Here is a 19,648-nt window from a genome sequence, read left to right as displayed (position 1 = left end):
CTCTGAGCAGCCTGATGTAGCTGAAGATGTCCCTGCTTGTTGCAGGGGAGGTTGAACTGGATGACCTTTAAAGTTGCCTTCCAACACAAACTATTCTATGATTCTATGAAAAAGCGTGCTTTAGGAAGGCTCTATAACAAAAAAATATAGAGTAGTCACTTGTGTTTAGAACTTTTGGCTCTCTCTCAAAATATTATAAGGAGCATTTTGCTTTTTCTTGCCAGTTCTTTTTCACTCATGAAGTACTACTGCAATACCTGTTATTAAATGTAGATAGACACAATTATTTACTATGTTTGCCAAGGCCTGGGAATAAAAATAAATAGATCCTTATTTATTTCCTTAATAGAAAAGGACAAAATCTCCCTCATGACTAGTTTGGCCCTAGCCAAAAAGCACTAAGGAATGGGTCTCTCATACAATTTGGAAATGACTCACCAATTTGAAAATGCAGAGAAATATGTCACATACTTCCTCTATGTCACAGATAACAATGAAGTATAGTTACACTGCAAATATTGACATAAAATAGCTTCTGGCATAAAGTAATTCACAGGATGTATTTCTGTGAATACATCCACTAACAAGCATTTGGTGGTGTCCCTGAGCCTGTCCATTACTATTCATTTCCATTTCAAGTGGGCACACGTTAATTTGGACATTTCCTCCTATAAATAAATAAAAAAAAAGCATGAAGTCAGGAAGGCCAAGACACAGCTGGAGCTGAACTTGGCAAGGGAAGTAAAGACCAACAAGAAGGGCTTTTACAGGTACATCAATCCAAAGAGGAAGGTCAAAGAGAACATACCCCCACTGATGGCTGGAAATGGGGATCACGTGTCAACAGATGAGAAGAAGGCTGAGGTACTCAACAACTTTTTGCCTCAGTCTTCACCGATAACTGCTGTCATCACTGCTCCTGGGTCATGGGACAGCAAGATGGTGAGCAGGGGGGTAGACCCCCTCCCACAGTAGAGGAGGATCAGGTAGGTTCATGAACACCTGAGGAACCCAAACATATATATGTCCATGGGACCTGATGAGATGCATCCCAGAGTCCTGAGACAATTGGCAGATGTGGTTGCCAAGCCACTCTCCATGATATTTAAAAAGTCATGGCAGTCAGGAGAAGTCTCTGATGAGTGGAAGAAGGGTAACACTGTGCCCATTTTTAAAAAGGGTAGAAAAGATGACCCTGAGAACCACAGACCTGTCAGCCTCACCTCTGTGCCTGAGAAGATCATGGAACAGATCCTCCTAGAAGCTGTGCTAAAGCACATGGAGGGCAGGGAGGTGATTAACGGCAGCCAGCATGGCTTCACGATGACACGCAAGTCCTGTCTGACCAACTTAGTGGCTTTCTATGATGGGGTAACCACAGCAGTGGACACGGGTAAATCGATGGATGTGATCTATCTAGACTCCTGTAAAGCCTTTGACACACTCCCCCACAACATCCTTCTCTCTAAATTGGAGAGATATGGATTTGATAGGTGGACAGTAAGGTGGATAAGAAACATGCTTGGATGGTCATATTCAAAGAGTAGTCATCAATGGCTCAAAGTTCAGATGGAGATCCATGACAAGTGGTGTCCCTCAAGGGTCCACACTGGGACCGGTGCTGTTTAATATCTTTTTTTTCCCTACTATTTTTTATTACATACTTTAAACATTGTTACAATAACATAAAAATATAATATGTAATGTTAACATATTTTTATATACAATTTCATTTGATTTGTTGATATTTGATTGTCAGCACTAGAGAAATAACAAAGTACAAGCTTTTTAATGAAACCCTTAACCCAAAAATTATTTTTATTATAAGTTTTTCCCCTTTACTTTTCTTCCCTGGTCAGGTGTTCCTGCTTGGCTCAGTGACACTAACAGCTTTTGGACAGAGGACAGAAAGTGTCTACAGGAGCTCAGCCTGCAAAGAGGGTTGGAGAACAGTACAAGAAAGGTTTTCTTCAGGTTTGAAAATTGTTCTTTTTTATAAATAAAGTGTTTTGATCAGATTTCAAGTTTTAGAGAAGCACTTCGTTTTTTAAAGGGAATGTAAATTAGAAGATAACTTTAAATCAATAATGTTAAAGCATTTCACACAGAAGCTGTCAAAACTGACTTTTTTAAGAAAAACACAGAAGTTTATGTTGACTAAAGCAATTAAATCAATCCAGATTGACAGGACACTTGGATCCATGCGTGAGTTATTTCTTCAAGTTTATAGAGAATATTTGATCTTTACTAAAATATAGTATAGAGATGTGATTATGTTTGAATGTGATACAAATTATTTCCCCTCTCCTTCTTCCCTTCCTTCCTTGAGTGGAAAAGCATCATTTAAAGTGGATTTTATTATTTTTCAAAGGGTAATCTGCTATTTCTGAAGCAATGAATAAGACACAAAGTGTCCCAGACACATTCATCCATCACTGATTGTTAATGTCAAACACCAGTTTGAAACCTGGAAGACCAATGGCCAGCCAAGAGATGAACTATTTTAGGGACAGGACAGTAAATTTGGTTTTCTATATTTCCCAGCAACCCTGCTGAAGAGGCTTACTCTCCAGACTCACCGAGGAAATTCTCCAAGGGCATTTTTGGTGACAGATGAAGCCACAATCCAAAACATTAGCAACTGAAGTTGGAAAGGAGTGGAATTTTTTGGTGAGAGCAAGAGGAAGAGAAGAGTTGATGCATTTGGGTGTGGTTTGGGGAGGTTGTTTTCTGACAGGAACTATGGATGAGTTTTTACACACTCCTAGTTTTGTGTATGATACTCACCGAGACTCCCAAAGCATCAGATTTTTGTACCTTTTCTGTTGGAGTTCATTTTCTGCCAGACCTTTGAGCTGAATCCGCTCTCGGTGCCAGTGACTCCTTCCAGCCCAGACCTGCAGCTGGAAGGAGGACCTCTCCTTTCCAAGCAGCCAATTAGCTAGGTTTTCCCCAGGGACATGCCTAAACAATCCCGTGCCTCACTTCCAGCCTGGCCAGCTCTGCTCCGAAACCCATTGTCTACCATCCCATTGCTCCGAATGTGCCTCAGCCTTCCCGGCAAGGCAAAGAGGGGCTGGGCATGTAACATCTCACCAGCGTTAATGAGTTCCTCTCAAAGTCTGGGATTTTTTTTCAGCATTTTGGTTTAGTTTATGAACAAAGCTTTTATCAACAGGGAAGCCAGTTTGACTGCGCAGGTGTGGCCCCACCTTCAGCCCTGGGCCCCACAGTATAAAAAGGATATCAAGCAACTGGAGAGCATTCAGAGGAGGGCTACAAAAGTGGTGAAGGGTTTAGAGGGGAAGACTTATGAGGACCAGCTGAAGTCACTTGGTCTACTCAGCCTGGAGGAGACCTCATCACAGTCTACAGCTTCCTCATAAGGGAAGGAAGAGGAGTGGGAACTGATCTCTCCAGTGACCAATGATAGGACCTGGGGGAATGGCAGGAAGATGTGCAGGGGAGGTTTAGTTTGGGTACCAGGGAAAGGTTCTTCATTCAGAGGGTGGTGGAGAGCTCAAACAGTTCCTCAGCGAAGCTGTCACGGTGCCAAGCCTGACAATATTCAAGAAGCATTTGTACAACGCTCTCAGACACAGGGTGTGAATGTTGGGGTGTCCTATGCAGGGACAGGAGCTGGACTCGATGATCCTTGCGGGTCTCTTCCAACTCAGGACATTCTCTGATTCTACGATGCTCTTTTTCGCTGTTGCTTTCACCCAGCTGTGCGGTCGCGGTGCAGTTGCCGCGTAGTCGGGAAGGACTGGTTCAGCGCAGAAAAAAAGGAAAAAAAGAAAAAAAAAAAAAAAAAGAGCAGCATTTCCACGGAGAGCCGCGACTCCCGGAGGGATGAGCCGGCTGGGAGCGGGCGGAGAGGGGCGGCTCCCACCGTGCCTCCCCCGCACCCGCTGCAGTGCCGGTGAGTGCCGACGGCAGCCCTCTCCCCATCCTTATCCCCATCCCTAAACCCATCCCCATCCTCTACCCCATCCCCATCCTCGACCCCATCCCCAACCTCATCCCCATCCCCATCCTCGACCCCATCTGCATCTCCATCCTCATCCCCATCCCCAACCACCTCCTACGATCCCCTCTCCGGGCAGGGCTCCCCAAGGGTACCACTGTCCCTCCTCTCCCCTCCCCGGGCTCCTCTCAGGTAGTTCCTGCACCCTTCTCCCGAAGGACACCCCTTTGCCCCTCAAACACTGCCTCCCTCCCCTCTCTGCTCCTTCCTTCCCCCTCTGCTCCTTCCTCCCCTCCAAGGCAGCCCCCCGCCCTGGGCAGGAGCTCTCAGCCCCTTCCCTGGGCAGATTCCCTGTGCCCCAGGCTGCAACAGGGGGGCATGTGCCCTCCAGCATCCTTAGGGGTTTGCCCTCTGGGAGATGGGCTTTAAGCATCCCCGGGAGGTGGGAGTTTTGCTCCCTGAGGATTATTCCCCCCCTCCCCATGGACTCAATTTCCCCCCTTCCCCTGGGGGACTGGGGGATTTGATTCCCGCGGATTGGGGTTTTGACCCCCAGGGACTGGTTTTTGATCCTGAGTGGGTGGGATTTTGCACCCCAAGGCTATGGTTTTGCACCCTGGGGATGGGCAGGTTTTGTGTTCCAGGAGCTGAGATTTTATTCCCCCTAGGGGTTAGGATTGGGCAGTAGCTGCTCCCCCGGTGCCAGCAGGCACCCCTGAATTGTTTAGCTTTGCCTTGAGTTTTACCGCTGCGATCGCACTTTAGTCTCTCCTCACTCTTCGGAGACGCAGTTGCAATAAACTTGCTTTTGCTGTAGAAGACCAGGCACTTCTTTAGGGGGCAGATCTCCAAGAATAGACTTATGTGCTGTCTCGTAGGTGTGAGTTCGACATCCTTTGAGGGGCAGAAACCTTCATCTCTGCTCAGTCAGACTGGGAGCAGCTCCACTGGAACCCTGTGAGCTGCCATCAGTCCCTTGTACTTTGCTGCTGGAAAAAGCACAACACACTCTGCCCAGCGGTGCTGCTGAGCTGCTTCAAGCTGGCTGCCTGCCTTCAATGGTCTGGTTGGAAGGTAAGGATTTCATGTTTGCTGCAGCTGGGTTTCCAGAGCCAGGGCTGATTAGCTGTCAGAGAGACTGTAGGAATTGTTCTGCACTGAGTTGGGGGAGGGGGGAGAAAACATTTGTGCCCTGAGAAATGCTGCCCTTCAAAGGGGAAAGTTGGATAGAGGAAGAGAGAGAAAAGGAAAGTCAGTGCAAAGGCTGTCTTGCTGTGTGGCCTTCCTTTACAGGTGGAAGCATCCCCAGGGATGACCCTCCTCCTTTATCACTGCATAGCAGTCTTGCAGAGCAGTGCAATGTTTGACAAATTACCAAGCTGCTGCAGAAGGGAAGGGGGGAAATGTGTTTTGAAGTCCTGGGGCAGGTACGGTTGCATGCTGCCATACACTGATTCATACGGGTTTAGCAGAGGAGCAGAGTCTATTAGCAAATATATTTCCAATTTTCACAGTTCCTCTAAGACTTTAATGTGCAGTCAGCCTTGAGATTGCAGAGCTTTTTTTTTTTTTTTTAAATCCCCTGTCATCCAAAGATACCATTTAGTGATGAAATTAACCTTTTACTTGGGATTTATCTGCTGAATAAATTAGGTCAAACTTTCTGTATGTTAAAGGGGAACTGCTGAAATGATGGAGTTGCTTCACTCGGGAGACTGAGAGCAGAATTTAGCCCATCATTTTCTGGAGGGAAACAAAGCTGTGGTGTCCACACGAAATCAATGCAAACCCTATGGCATCCGAGATCCCCAGAAAGCCTGAATGTTTTCACATCATGGTACAACTGGGCATTATCCCATTGACTTAAAAGGGCTTTTTACAGGAAAGGCTGAAAGATTGGTATCGAAGAAAGAGCCTGTGCTGTATCAGCAGAGTAACCACATGAGCTGCTGCAGCTCGGAGCTGCAAAAAATTCATAAGCTCTAATATTTAAGTTGTGGGACTGCATCCCAGGAATGATGGAACATCCTGCTTTGTCCCAAAGACTTCCACTAAGATGTTAAGATTGTATTATCCCCCACTTTCCTGTATTAATAATTCTCCAGGTGGTTCAGAAGTAGCACATCTTAACAAGGGATGAGTTGCCGGCTGCCCAGTCAGAAGCAAAACCAGTGAGAGGCATCAAGCTTGGGTTCTTGGCTGTGACACAGGCTGTGGATGAGCTTTCAGGGACTCTGCCTGGGGATTCTTGAAAAGGAGCCTGGAGCAGCAGGCGGTTGTCTGTACTCTGAATCCAAACCTGAAGTTTCAAGCATCCATCATCCCTTCTTTTTGTTGCTGGAGAAATTGTGGAGGTAGAATGAGGAGAACCTCACTTCCAGCCCCACAGTGTGTCCTCGTGTTGACCAAAATACAGCGTGATGCAAGAGTTTTTCTAATGTCATGTGTGGACACCTTCGTTTCCTCTACCTGTACCTCGTGTCATGCTCCTATACGCACCCTGCATTAAGCAACCTGCTGTTGGTTTTCCACTTGAAAACACCTTTAACGCAGGCAGGTGGCTAAAGTGATACTTGAGTAGCAGAGAGAGCTAGCAAAGACAAATGCTAATAGCCGTGTCCTACTTCTACTTAAAGTTTGAGTGCAGTGTGTGTTAATGCTTCAATAGTAGACCAACGTTAAGTAATGATCTGCTTTAATTAGGGCTGTACTAACACTGATACATACTTAACAGTGCGAACACAGTCATTGTTTGCAAGAGAAGGGAGCTAAAGCTTCTTGCTTCAGTGTGATATTTAAAAAACCAGATAATGAATCCAATATTCTCATCTTTGAGGCCAAAGGGAAAAAAAAGAGGAAAAAAAAATGACACCAAGCAAACCTCATTTTTGCTGTTCACGTTTTGGAACCCTATCTTAATGCTGTGTGCCCTTCTAGGAGAACATAAGGCCAGCCAGGTGATGTTCATATGCTTAAACTAGGGGTCAAATTAAGGTGGAAATCGGAGGACTGTTTCCAGAATTTGCAGAGACCCCAAGAGATGTGAGAACACCAGCATCTCCCAGCAGCTGTGGGAGATGGCAGGAGACTAGATGAGCTCGAAGATGGACGTGGACCATCTAATGGACCTTGCGGTGGCAGGTCCTGCAGCTTGGCTGGCTGTGCGGCCACGCGTTGTCACCATGTGACAGTCACTGTGCCATCTGTGCAGACCACAGGGGAAGGAGAATGGGCTGAACAGGGTTTTTTTTGCCAGAAAGCGTGGTTGCATTGGAAACAAACTGTTCCACAGGAGCTCATCCAGTCTGATGACATCCTCAGTGGGCTTGTTAGAAAGAATGGTGTAGATTATCGTCTTTCCTGCCAACAATGTGAAAGCTGGAGACAAGGGTTTTTTTAATTGGAGTTTTATGGAGTGTTCATGAGGATGTGAAATGTTGTCCAAGGAACATTTTCATTAAGACTGAGATACTTAGGACACCCTGTAGACTTGTAGCAGCACTTGCTCAAGGGCCTGCCATAAAGCTTAATGTCCAGCAAACCTGCTTGTTGTCAATGCTGGAGAAGGATAGCTTCCAGTCTCAGCCATAAAACCCCAGCAGTAGTGAGGAGGGGCAGAGGAGGGGCTTTCCTTATTTTTTTTTTTTTTAGACAGCTTTATTTATTTCTTATTTCTTTTTTTTTCAACTGACAAGAAAGGAAACTACTAAATCCAGCAAGGAAACAGACATCAGGGGTGGGAGTTGGGACTTTGAAGGATGAGTAGGTGCATGTAGTACATGATTACATACAAGAAAAAAAAGTCAGTATTCCTTTCACAGAAGGTAGCCCAGCCTCATGATTGTATGGGAGTGCCTGGAAGAAGAAATGTGGCTGAGGAACATCAGATTGGCGTGGTCTGTTTGGATTTCTGAAAGGTTTTCCACATCATCCCTCATGGCAGGGGCTTTTAAGGAAACTCAATAGTCCTGAGTTGAGAAGGAAGTTCCTTCTCTGAATTAATACTTACATAGAAGGGGAAATGCATGGGAAAAGTGCATGGTGAGTGGAAGAGAGCTCAGCAATGCCCTTTGTAGGGACAGAGACTGGGATATGCGAAGTTTAATAAATCTCTAACTGGAAAAATTGTAAAGTGGTGATATTTGCAGATGAGACAAAACTTAATCAGGGCATGAAGGATAAGGCTTGACTTAAAGAATTGCAGAAAAGCTTTTATCAGGCTCAGTGAGCACTAAAATAGAAGGGAAAAAATCAGCTGTGAAGTGATGGGGTTTGGGGAAGATGGAGAGAACCCATTTTATTCATTTTGTCCTGTCTAAAGTAGTGGGCTCTGAGCTGACTGTTGCTGCTCAGGAATGAGATCTTTGGATGGTGACAGGTGGTTCTGTGGAAAGGTCGGCTTGGTGCTAAGTGCCAATCGAAAGCAGCAAACCATGTTAGGGATTGATATGAAGGGGAAGCAGAATGAAACAGTACATTGTTATGCCATTATATAAATCCACAGTGCATTTACCACTTGGAAATTTTTTGCAGTTTTAGTTTATCTCAGAGGCTGAAAAGGAAGGTCAGGAGAACACAATCACTTCTGTATAATGAATGAGCATGTTAGTGAAGGCTCTCAGCCTTAACAAGAGATGACAAGGGGTCTGGGGGATAAGAGTAACATTGACAGAGTGGATGGAGATTGCCTGTGTGATGTATCTTCCACTACAAGGACCAGAGGGCATCAAGTGAAGATATTTGCTGCTGGGCTCAAAACAAACAAAAAGATGTGTTTCTTCGCGTGGTACATAGCTGAGCTGTGGAAGTTGTTGCTATAGGAGGTCATGAATGCTAAAAGTTTGCATAAACCAAAAGGGAGGCAGAGCAGCTTCATGACTTCAAAGTCCTTGAAACCATCTTTAGAGGTAGTTCTGGATCATAGACTGCTGGAAGGAAAAACAAATATTGGGGAAATTTTGCTGCATGCTGCCTTGTTCTTATAATCGTCATAAGACGAAGCTTGGCCACTGTGAGATAAGGCATCTTGGATTACATGGACATCCATCCTGACCCATTATCACACTGTGCTTAGCAGTGATGCCCTGGGGATGTGGGGTCGACCTGAGGGTACCGTGGAAGCACAGCCCAGCCAAAAAAGCGGTGGTGTTCAAATGTAACAATTTGATGTCTGGGAATACTTGTATTATCTTCTTTTCCCCGTGAGTTTTGCCTTTAGGTTCCCATTAACCACACCAGGGAATTCTGAACTGCTGGAATTTTTGCAGCGCGTTGGTCCCACCTTCCCACGTACCTGTGACAGCACTTGGTCAAACTCTGGGAAGTGACCTATGGACACAAGCACGTGTATTTCCTCTAATTAAAAGCCCCCCATTACAGAGCTAGGAGCATGCTCTCCCTGCTGGGCATAGAACAGGACATTGCTCTGAGGTCACCGTTCTACCAGGAATGCCTCAATTACTCGCTTACATGCATTAAGCTGTCTGTGTGGTTACTGGCAGCTCTGCATGGCCATTCAGACCGTAGGATGGAGCTGCCCACCATGGCAGTAAAAAGCTCTTTACTTCAGAATCTAAAAAAGTACCAGGACAACACAGGGCAGAACATGTGCTGAACGGTGGGAGTCCGAAAGCAGCCAGCCTGGGCAAGCAGTCTCCTCTGGTCTGTGGGTGGCAAAGATGGTCATGAGAATATAGAATGCAATGTTTGGGTTGGAAGAGACCTTTAGAGTCCTCTAGTTCCAACCTGCATATTTTGTGGACATTGCATGCTGTTCAGTGAGATTTAGCAGAGCTGCTTTAATTCTGGATCTCAGTTGCTTGCTTGTCCTCTCTCTGCTGTCAGTGCTTTTCCTTGTCTTTTTTTTTTTTTTTATCATGCTTCACCTGGTGATGCATTTTTGTTCACAGGAAGGCTTTTAATTGGCATGAAGGACTTCAGCCAGTGCTGCATATTGATCCTCACCCTCAGGATTTCAGACACTTCTAACGGTCTGATAACCACGGCACAATGATGGCACAGGCACAGCAGGGTGCGTGGATTTTTCTTGAAGTAATTGAAGCACAACCATTATTTCTGTACTTCCTTTCATAGACCTACAAGTCATGTGCATTAAAGTCCTTATTTATTTTTTATTCCCTTTCCTCTCTTTCAGATTTTAACAGTGGGAAGATGCTGGTGGATAAAAATGAGTCATGGTTCTCTAATTTCTCTTCTGCTGCCTCCTCCTTTGTGAAAGAAGGTGGCACCCGGGCAGGGATCGGCCTCCAGGAGGTGCTCATTGGGCTGATACTAACCCTCATTGACTTGATCACTCTCCTGGGAAATACAATAGTCTTCATCTGCCCAGTGGTGGAAAAGAGGCTGCGCACTGTCACCTATATGTTTATCATGTCCTTAGCCATGGCAGATTTCCTTGTAGCTTGTCTGGTCATGCCCTTTAGGTAAGAAATGCTTATAAGGTAAGATCAGATGGTGGTGTGTGTGCAATACCATTTCTCCCAGCTCAGCGGCCGCTGTTTGAGCAGGGGTGTCTAGAAGCTCACATGTCATGCTTTGGGCTGAACGTAACTGTGGGTTGGCAATTCTACGTGCTTCTGTGCCTCAGTTTCCCTATCCTTCATAATGGGTCCCCTTATAATGAATGGAGGAGACTTTTCCAAATGTGGAAAAGTGAGCTTGTGGGCTCTAGAGGGACCCTGGCTGCAGATATGAACTGAATATCCAGCTTTCCACGTGGCTCCAGTGCGATGAATCGCTTCTTCCAAGACTAGGTCTGCATTGCATGCCAGCCCAAAGTGCTTGCTAGATGATTTTGCACGCTCTGAGTGATTGGGAAATGTGAGATGAGGGCTGCCTGAAGTGTGTCGGCATAAAATGTAATGACTGCGTTGATCCTGCTGACTTTACAAAGGTAGAGAAATCACAGAGTATATTTTCACCCCTATTTTTCTTAGTCAGGAATGACTATTGAGATCAGTGCAGTTCAATTCTGTGCTTTTAAATTTTACACTTCTTAAATCTTATCTTTTGTTCTCTGGTAGTGGGAGGGAGAGCTAAAAAAGGTCCTCACTAATGTAAGAAAACGAATGATTCCATATTACTGAACTTGAAAGGTTGTTGCAGAGATGTTATTCTTCATATTCTTGGCGAAAGACAGAAATTTGATTGTTCTTCTTGGTTCAGACAATGTACTAGTGGAGGTCATGGAGAAGGCTGGCGACCTTGCAAAATAAATCTCTTGTGTGCATAAACAGAAGAATTGCAGTCTGCAGCAGGATAACAAATGGAATTCGCTGCACTGGGGAGAATTCTTTTGCCCCCGTTGCCTGACTGCATTGCACATCAATAGCTGGCAGTGTTGACATGGGGAAAGAGACGATCTTCCCTCTCTCTGTGTAAATGCAAGGATTTTATTTTAGTGTAAATAGGGTAAATTAGGCTCCTATATTTAAAGGAAGAAGGGCAGTTCTCCCTGCTTGCGGTTTATATTTACAGGATCTTTAGTACTTGACTGGCTAAAACATAGCAAAACAAATCCAGAAACCAATTTACTTGTATGTTCTGGCTGTCTCGTGATGAAAAATGGCAATAGGTTTGTGTAAAGCAAGGGGTTGCACCCTCTTTAGCGTTCTTGGAGCAATAGGAACAAGCTGAACTCTTTTCACCTTCTGTGCTTTAGTTCTCACAGAGCTGCCCACACTTTTGAGTTTGGCACTGAAAGATATTTTTCCAATAAGCAATTACAAGCTGAGTTATAAGTTTATTGTGTCAGATGAAAAAGAAAAAAACAGTTAATGATGCTTTTTAAAGAGTATTTCCCCCAATTTCAATTCTAAGCTTGGTGAATTTTTAAGTTCAAGATTTGAAATCATCCATCTGCATTCACCTGTCTCTCCCCTCCACCTGATGCTACAAATATCTGCCCAAGGGGTTTGGATTGAAGCTTATTTGAGGATGATCTGACCTCTCCTACCCTATTAAAGTCAGTGGGAATCAGAGTAGTGACTTAACCAGGTAACTTAACTGCTGCTTATAGGGACGGTTTTGCTCCATGTTGGAGAAAGATGGGATTGTGGGAGAGGCTCTTTGCCAGATGAGGGTGGGAAGGGTCTCCAGGTTCTCTGATCTTGTTTCCCGAGATCTCCAGTTGTTCTGTGTGGCTGTGGTGAGGACCTGGCTGCAGAAGTCTGTCTATCCACCACCTTCCCCATTTCCAGCTATCAGGCTAAATTGGGCTGGAGTTCAGCTGCAACTGTGATTGATCGAGTCTACAGGGTCTGAGCTGGACTTGCCTGCAGAACAGCATGGTTCCCCCTGCCCTGCCTGGATGAGAATGCAGAATCTATCCATGTGAGGCATCAACACTAGCACAAGCTATTATTTTCCCAAGAGAAGCTCTGATGTTTCCCACTGCATGGATAAGGTCACCGCGATAAAATGCGGCAGACCATTTCAGCCTCCTAGAAAGAGAAAAACACTGTGTTATCCACCAAAGGTTAACTAAAGCAAAAATTTTCTGCTACCTGGCATTTCCCTGGGCTGTTCTTTTGTTCTTTCTGTGTTCTTCTTAAGTCCAGAAATAAGGGTTTTCAATCCTACTCCAGCTCAGGTCTCTCAAGGGCTCCTCTCTGGGAGGACTGCACAGCATCAACTGCTCTACCACTGACTCCAACCATCCCTCCAGGAGATCACCTTCTCCATTGCCCTCATCTTACCCAGCTCTGGTCTAATATGGTAATGAGGAGGAAAGTACGGTAGAGATTTGAAGGAAGGACATGATTTGAACAGGAAGTTATTGAACAAATATTTATTAGAGTTGTCAGAAAGCAATGTTATGAGTACCAAGATGAAATTATAATGTTTAAAGTATGGATGAGTGTTAAAAGCCGTTGGAAAAAAGAAGTGTTAAATATCCATTAGGAATATTTATTCCTACCCAGGAAGAGCAGCACCTTCTTTACTTAAAGAAGACAAAAGCTGAACAGCTGCTTTGGTGTGGGTTCCAGCTGGTAATTGTTATCACTGATTCCTCTTCAAATTTGCCTATTGTCCACTTGATGAGTCCTCTGAGGTCTCCACTTCAACTCAAGCTTGAGAATACGTGTCCTCAATTTTCTCTTTCTTATGAACAGAGTTTGGGCATTCCCAGTTACTCAGTATCTTTGTTACTTCTGCCTTGCACCTAGTGACACGATATTTACAATTTGGTTAGGGTGATGGGAAGGAACAGTAGCAAATAGGGAGACAGTCAGGGGTCTCGCAGCTGTAATTTTCCCCTTATAGACTGGTGGCATCTCCCATAACTGGAGGGAGACCTCTTCCTTGGCAAAGAGAAAAAGGAAACTTGGCACTAGCTTTTACTCAGTCAGGAAAGCAAAGGAGAAGGAAACTGGACAATTCCTAATTCTTGGCTCTCAGGAAAGCATGGAAGGAATGAGAAGAAGTAGTTGAAAATGTGTTTCATTGGGAAATCTGTCTGTGACCTCTCATGACTGACAAGAAAGGAGAAGGGATGAGTAGCAGACCACAGCTGTGAGGAATATGAGGGAAGGGAAAAGATCATAGAATCATAGAACAGTTTGGGTTCGAAGGGAAAAGCCGTCTAATCCACCCCCTCCTGCAATGAACAGGGACATCTTCAACTGCATCAGAGACCCATCCAACCTGACCATCCATGGATGGGGCATCTACCACCTCTCTGGGAAATCTGTTCCAGTGTTTCCCCACCCTCATTGTAAAGAATTTTTTCCTTATATCCAGCCTGGATCTACCCTCGTTTAACACTACTCATTATTTTATCAAAGAATGGTAGCAGACATTACAAAGCGGGAAGGATTTCCGTGAAAACCAGTGGCTTCCCTATGCAGCCAGAGAGCAAACAGCCTACCTAGGAGAGGTATGTCTTATTTAAGAAAACAAAAAGTTACAAAGGAGAGCAAAGAGCAGAGCATGATTGATGCTTTTTACCCCTTCTGAATGACGTGGTGTCATCTGGTGTGAAGTCTTGTTGGCTCTCCTTGGGCCACGTGGTGAGGAACGGACCCTGCCAGCTTCATTGGCGTTATTCAGTCCTGCTGATGGGGTGGCTGTTGGTCCACATCTTCCCTGCTGTCTCAGTTTCATGTCTATATATTGCTCTTCTGAATTGCAGTTTGCTCCTTGGTGGGTATGTTAGCACATGCCAAAGAGAAGGAAAAGAAACGACCTTAGGAGGCAGTTAGGCTCAGGAAAAAGAGGTTTTGTGATAGAAAGGGAAAAATAAAGTTGCCTCCTGGTGCCTTAATTTTGCAAGAGTAAGATTTTTGTTTTGTTCGTGGTTTGGCTTGTTTGCAGGAGAGGTTTGACTCTGCTTAGCTTGTCATCTGGGTCCTCCAGCCAGCCCAGCTATCTCCAGGCTGAATATTTTCAGTTATTCTTTCCTTCTTCTGTTGTGAGTGTGAGTATGCCTGCTCATACTGTGCATTTTGTTGGCCTTTTATTATTTGGTTTTTTAACCAGCATAATTTCCAGGCTGCAAAGACTTTTAACGTCAGAGAAGAGGGAACAGGTATCCACTACCCTGTGCTGTGTAAACATAGAATCATAGAATGGTTTGGGTTGGAAGGGGCCTTACAGATCATCCAGTTCCAACCCCCCTGCCATGGGCAGGGACACCTCCCACTGGCTCAGGCTGCCCAAGGCCCCATCCAACCTGGCCTTGAACACCTCCAGGGATGGGGCAGCCACACCCTCCCTGGGCAACCTGTGCCAGTGTCTCACCACTCTTATGGTGAAGAATTTTTCCTAATGTCCAGTCTAAATCTGCCCCTCTCCAGTTTATACCCGTTCCCCCTGGTCCTGTCCCCAAAAGCCTTTATGAATAGCCCCTCTCCAGCTTTCCTGTAGCCACCTCCAGGTACTGGAAGGTCACCCTAAGATCTCCTTGTTGTCTTCTTTTCTCCAGGCTGAACAAGCTCAACTCTCTCAGCCTGTCCTCATATGGGAGGTGCTTCAGCCCTCTGATCATCTTTGTAGCCTTCTCTGGACCTGTTCCAACAGCTCCATATCCTTCTTATGTTGACGATTCCAGAACTGATCACAGTATTCCAGATGAGGTCTCACAAGAGAGGAATAGAGAGGCAGAATCCCCTCCCTCGCTCTGCTGGCCACGCTGCTTTTGGTGCAGCCCAGGACACGGTTGGCCTTCTGGGCTGTGAGTGCACATTGCTGAGCTTCTCATTGACCAACACCCCCAAGTCCTTTCTGCAGGGCAGAGAACATCTGCTGGGTCAGGCTCGTCCTGCTTGACGTTTGCTGATGAGAACCAGGTACTTGCTCAGCTGGGATCTGTGTGCAGGGATGTTCGTGACAGCAGCACGGTCTACTTCTGGAAAGCCATGGTGCTTACACCACAGGCTTTCCAGCATCTCTGGAGATAAGGAGAACTTCTCAGGAGTGCCAGCAAGACACTCTGAACCCATGCTTCAACTTCTATATGTCTCATTTCCCCATCTAAAGAAGAGCCGTTAAGCTTATGTGTACAGTGGGACTTCCATGCCACCCATGTGAAGGCCATCATGGTGCAGGGACAGATTCTGCTGCAGATTTAACATTTGCTTGAATTTTCATGTAGCGTCCTGCATAACAGGCTGCGAGGGCTGGGGCCCTTCAGCCACCACTGTAACCACTTCCACTAGTTGTTTTCTGAAAGAACCCTCATAAAGCCATTTTAATGACCTACTGCTTATCAGACCCAGAACTGGGGTTGGTTTTCAACTCCTCTGACATCGAGTTGGCTCTTTCTGCCCTCACCGGACAGCAGAGCCCACGTGAGTGCACTGCAGCACAGCAGCACTGCTTCCACTGGAATAGACCAGCAAGCTGTGAAGTTACAGGATAATTAAAGCTTTGCAGGACTGGGTAGTTACTCAGCCTTTCACATCAAATTCACACACAATGGTTATTTCAGCAGCACCCCAGGAGCTGCAGAAAGCTGGTGAAAGAAAAGGGAGGTGAATGGCATCTAATTGAGCACTATAGAAACATGCATCAGCCTTCCCACGGCTGCCGTATGTTCCTTCCGTCACTGCTCACTTGTTACAGGACCCTCTTGATTTTGTCAGGAATAATTGTAGCATAATGTCTGCTTTTTGCTGGTGTGTTTACCTGACTGGGGTGTTTGTCAGCTACGTAAGGTACAAGCTGCATAGGCTTCCTCTTAGGATTTATGTTTTTTATAACCAAGAGTCTAAATCCCTCGGTTTTGAAGCATGAGACCAGATGAAAAGTGAGTTTCTTGGAGGAGGAAGCATCTTCTGTGCCTCAGGAATTCATAAAAGTCTGTGTTGAATAGGGTGCTGGAAAAAGCTGTGATAAACGAAGCTGTGCAGATGGAAATTTGGGGAGCTTTGGGGGTCCAGGCACTTCTCTGGACAGATGCTTACAACAGAGGGCAGGCAAGGACCATAGGACTGATCTTCTTCAGCCGTACCCCACCTGTGGCTTATTGCCTTGGGTTACGCTTTAAAGGACAAATCCCTTTGTGTAAATGAGTGTCTCTACACTGCACACCTTTCTTTAGTACCTCCATGTTACAATATGATGTTACCTCAGTTGAGGCTTGAAGAAATGAATGAAATCGATCCTTCTCGCTTTGTTTTTTACCAATTTTCTCTTGCAGTATCGTTTACGAGGTGACAGGGACGTGGTTGTTCGGGAAGCTGTTCTGCAAAGTCTGGATCTCCTTTGACGTCATGTTCTGCACTGCATCTATTGTCACATTGTGCTTTATTAGCCTGGACAGATATTGTTCCGTGGTAACCCCATACCACTATTCAAAAAGGATGTCCCATGGCAGGTGAGTGGAGTTCCTCTCCATTTTGGGCCCTTCCAAATTGTGTTTTGGCCGTGGCCTTTATTGCCTAGGGATCAAATAAGCTAGTGACAGCTGCTGCCCAGAAGAAGGGCGATGGGGCAAAAGGATCTTTACACCATTTAAAACTTTGCAGAAAAAAAAAAATGCAGTGCAGGAGAAAAGGAGAAAGCAGCTGAGCTGGTTTGGTGGTGCTCCTGCGAAAGCACTTTTTGAGTTCATAGACTCATAGAATGGTTTGGGTTGGAATCGACCTTAAAGATCATCCAGTTCTACCTCCACTGCCATGGGCAGGGACACCTCCCAGTGGATCAGGCTGCCCAAGGCCCCATTCAACCTGGCCTTGAACACCTCTGGGGGTGGAACATCTGTGACTTCTCTGGGCAACCTGTGCTAGGGCCTCACCACCTTCACAGGAAAACACTTCTTCCTAAACTCTAATCTAAATCTCTCCTCATTCAGCTTAAAACCACTACCCATCATCCTATCCCTGCACTCCCTGATAAAGAGCCCCTCCCCTGCTTTCCTCTTGGCTCCTTTTGGGTACTGGAAGGCTGCTAGAAGGTCTCCCCAGAGCCTCCTCTGTTCTTGGCTGAACAACCCCAACTGTCTCAGCCTGTCTGGAGTTAAGGATAGGTTGCAAAATGAGGTAGGAACCAGTGGTGTGGTCTGACTTGTACCTACAACTTCTGCCCTTTGCAGGAATTTCATGGGAATTTCCCCAAGGACTAAGGGAAACGACACCCAGCATAATTCATGTAGTAGTAGTCTTCCCTGTCTTAAACTTACAATATTTTCTGAAGCTATATTCATGGGGGAAAGGCATAGAAAACAGGAGGAGTTTCTAAGCTCGTTTCAAGGTTTCATGAGAAATGTCGAACTGAGGACTGCAGGGTTGTTAAACTGGTCTGAGGATGGGCGGAGAAGATGCTGTGTTTGCAGGGTGCTTTTCAAAGTAAGTTCGGGCTCTGTGGGGAATGTTTGGATTTGTGGAGGGCAGTCAATTGCCAAAACAAGGAGGGGGCTGCACAGCACGCTGCGTCAGAGCAAGTGCTGTGGTGGTATTGAGGATCTAGTATCCATCAGCTCCACTCTTGTTGCTCTCAGAGGATAAAGTAATGGCAGAAGTTAAAGCTGAAACCAAAGAGAAAAGTCTACAAGCTGTTGTTTTAAATATTAACAAAAATCTTCTGTAAAATTTTCCCTTATCTTTTTTTTTCAGCCATCTCTGAGCATGCCTTACAGTGACCCCAGTTCTGTAAACCACAGACACAATTACCAGTCGTTAGAGATATTCATGTATGGACTTGTTGTACCCCAGCTGTTTCTCTTCTCCAAGCCCTGTGGGACTGCTGAGCAGTGATATCCCACACGGGTTACCATGGGGATTGAATCGTACTGGATGTTCTCAACTCAAAATAACTCAGACCCTCTCTCCCCTCCCCATCTCTTTCTTTCCGCAGATGCATTGTGATGACCTGCATGGTGTGGGTATACTCCTCCCTCATTTCCTTCCTTCCTGTCATGCAAGGCTGGAACGAGATCCCTGGGGTGGATTTTGATGCAGGCAGAGAATGCATCTTTGTCACCAACTGGATTTTTGCCATTGTGGCTTCTGCTCTGGCATTTTTCGTTCCCTTCATGGTCATGTGCAGCATGTATTTCTTCATCTACCGAGCTTCACGGCTCAAGGCCACTCGTATCATGTCTCAGACCCTGGAGATTCACTACCACCCCAACAGCAAGCGGCAGAACCATCTGCAGCTGGAGAACAAGGCCACGCGGACCATTAGCATTATCATTTCAGTCTTTGTGCTCTGCTGGCTGCCGTACTTTGTCCTGAATGTGTGGCTCGCTGCCAGAGGCACGGACTCCACCAGTGCAGTCTTGGTTGACACCTTCAAGATTATCACTTGGTTAGGGTATTGCAACTCCACCATCAACCCAATGCTTTATGCTTTCCTGAACCGGGACTTCCAACGAGCCCTGAAGAAGCTGCTCATTTGTAGGCGCAGGTCTCAGGTGGACATTGGAGAAGACATGGTTTCCATAGCCACATTTTCCAAGACTGCGCCAGACCTAGAATATAGCGTTGCAGTGCCAGTGCCCAATGGTGCCCTGAAGGGCAAACCCAAGTAAGAGCAATTCGCTGCTGGAGGTGGTGGTACAGAAAGCGCCAGAGCACAGTCTAATGGAAAAATAATGAGGGAAGGAGGGGCTGGAATATTACAGCGGGGGCATAAAAAAAAGACGCATTTTTTCATCTTCCACAGTTTTATGAACAAGGAACTTTGATATTTTACCAGTAATTTTGTGTAACTAATGGAACTAATTCCTTCCTGGGTAATTATTTTTTAATGAGTATTTCCTAAGATAAATTCAGTCTTCATGGTGGGGAAAAAATCAGTATAAGAATGTGAACTTGTCTTTGTGTACATCCTGGTGCTCTACCATGTGAAGTGGGAGAGTATTTATTTCCTATCAATCCACTGTAGCTCTCATCTTGCAGCTTACATTACAAATTTGACCAGTTTTAATAGCTCCATGTGTGTCAAGTTTGTGTCTGGGAGTTAGGAGGGACGTGGTCAAAGAGCAGAAGTCAATTCTTTAGAAATGCACCACTCCGCAGCCTGGGTTGTTGCTCAGGGTTCAACTCACTTCTGAAATATCGAGAGGTTCAGAGCTTTCAGTGAATTATTGGAGCATTTCCTTATTGATTCTGGAAGGGAATATCCTCTGTTGCTGATTCCAGGTGAGCAAGACATGCTCTAACACCAAAAGCACCAAGTGCCCACAGTGTCCGAAGGGTGATCAGAACCAGCCAAAGA

The 19,648-nt window shown here is 45.6% G+C and overlaps 1 protein-coding gene across 1 annotated transcript; it reads left to right on the top strand.

Moving 5' to 3' along the window:
• Positions 1-3,770: 3,770 nt before the first annotated feature.
• LOC104054940 (probable G-protein coupled receptor No9) lies at positions 3,771-19,502 on the top strand. Its single transcript, XM_054065350.1, has 6 exons — positions 3,771-3,922; positions 4,846-5,041; positions 9,877-9,998; positions 10,122-10,410; positions 16,629-16,805; positions 18,284-19,502. Exons 3-6 carry the CDS (start codon positions 9,977-9,979, stop codon positions 18,957-18,959), a joined length of 1,164 nt encoding a protein of 387 aa, XP_053921325.1. The 5' UTR covers positions 3,771-3,922; positions 4,846-5,041; positions 9,877-9,976; the 3' UTR covers positions 18,960-19,502.
• The last annotated feature ends 146 nt before the right edge of the window (positions 19,503-19,648 follow it).

Source organism: Cuculus canorus, chromosome 4 (assembly GCF_017976375.1).
Source record: "Cuculus canorus isolate bCucCan1 chromosome 4, bCucCan1.pri, whole genome shotgun sequence".
Taxonomy (NCBI): domain Eukaryota; kingdom Metazoa; phylum Chordata; class Aves; order Cuculiformes; family Cuculidae; genus Cuculus; species Cuculus canorus.
Note: the sequence above shows the minus strand (reverse complement) of the source record. Positions and strands in the feature narration are given on the sequence as shown.

Coding starts and splice junctions, on each gene's coding strand:
- LOC104054940 (XM_054065350.1), top strand. CDS start 9,977: ATGATGGCACAGGCACAGCAGG. Junction 10,411..16,628: donor TGTCTGGTCATGCCCTTTAG/GTAAGAAATGCT, acceptor TTTCTCTTGCAG/TATCGTTTACGAGGTGACAG. Junction 16,806..18,283: donor AAAAGGATGTCCCATGGCAG/GTGAGTGGAGTT, acceptor TTCTTTCCGCAG/ATGCATTGTGATGACCTGCA.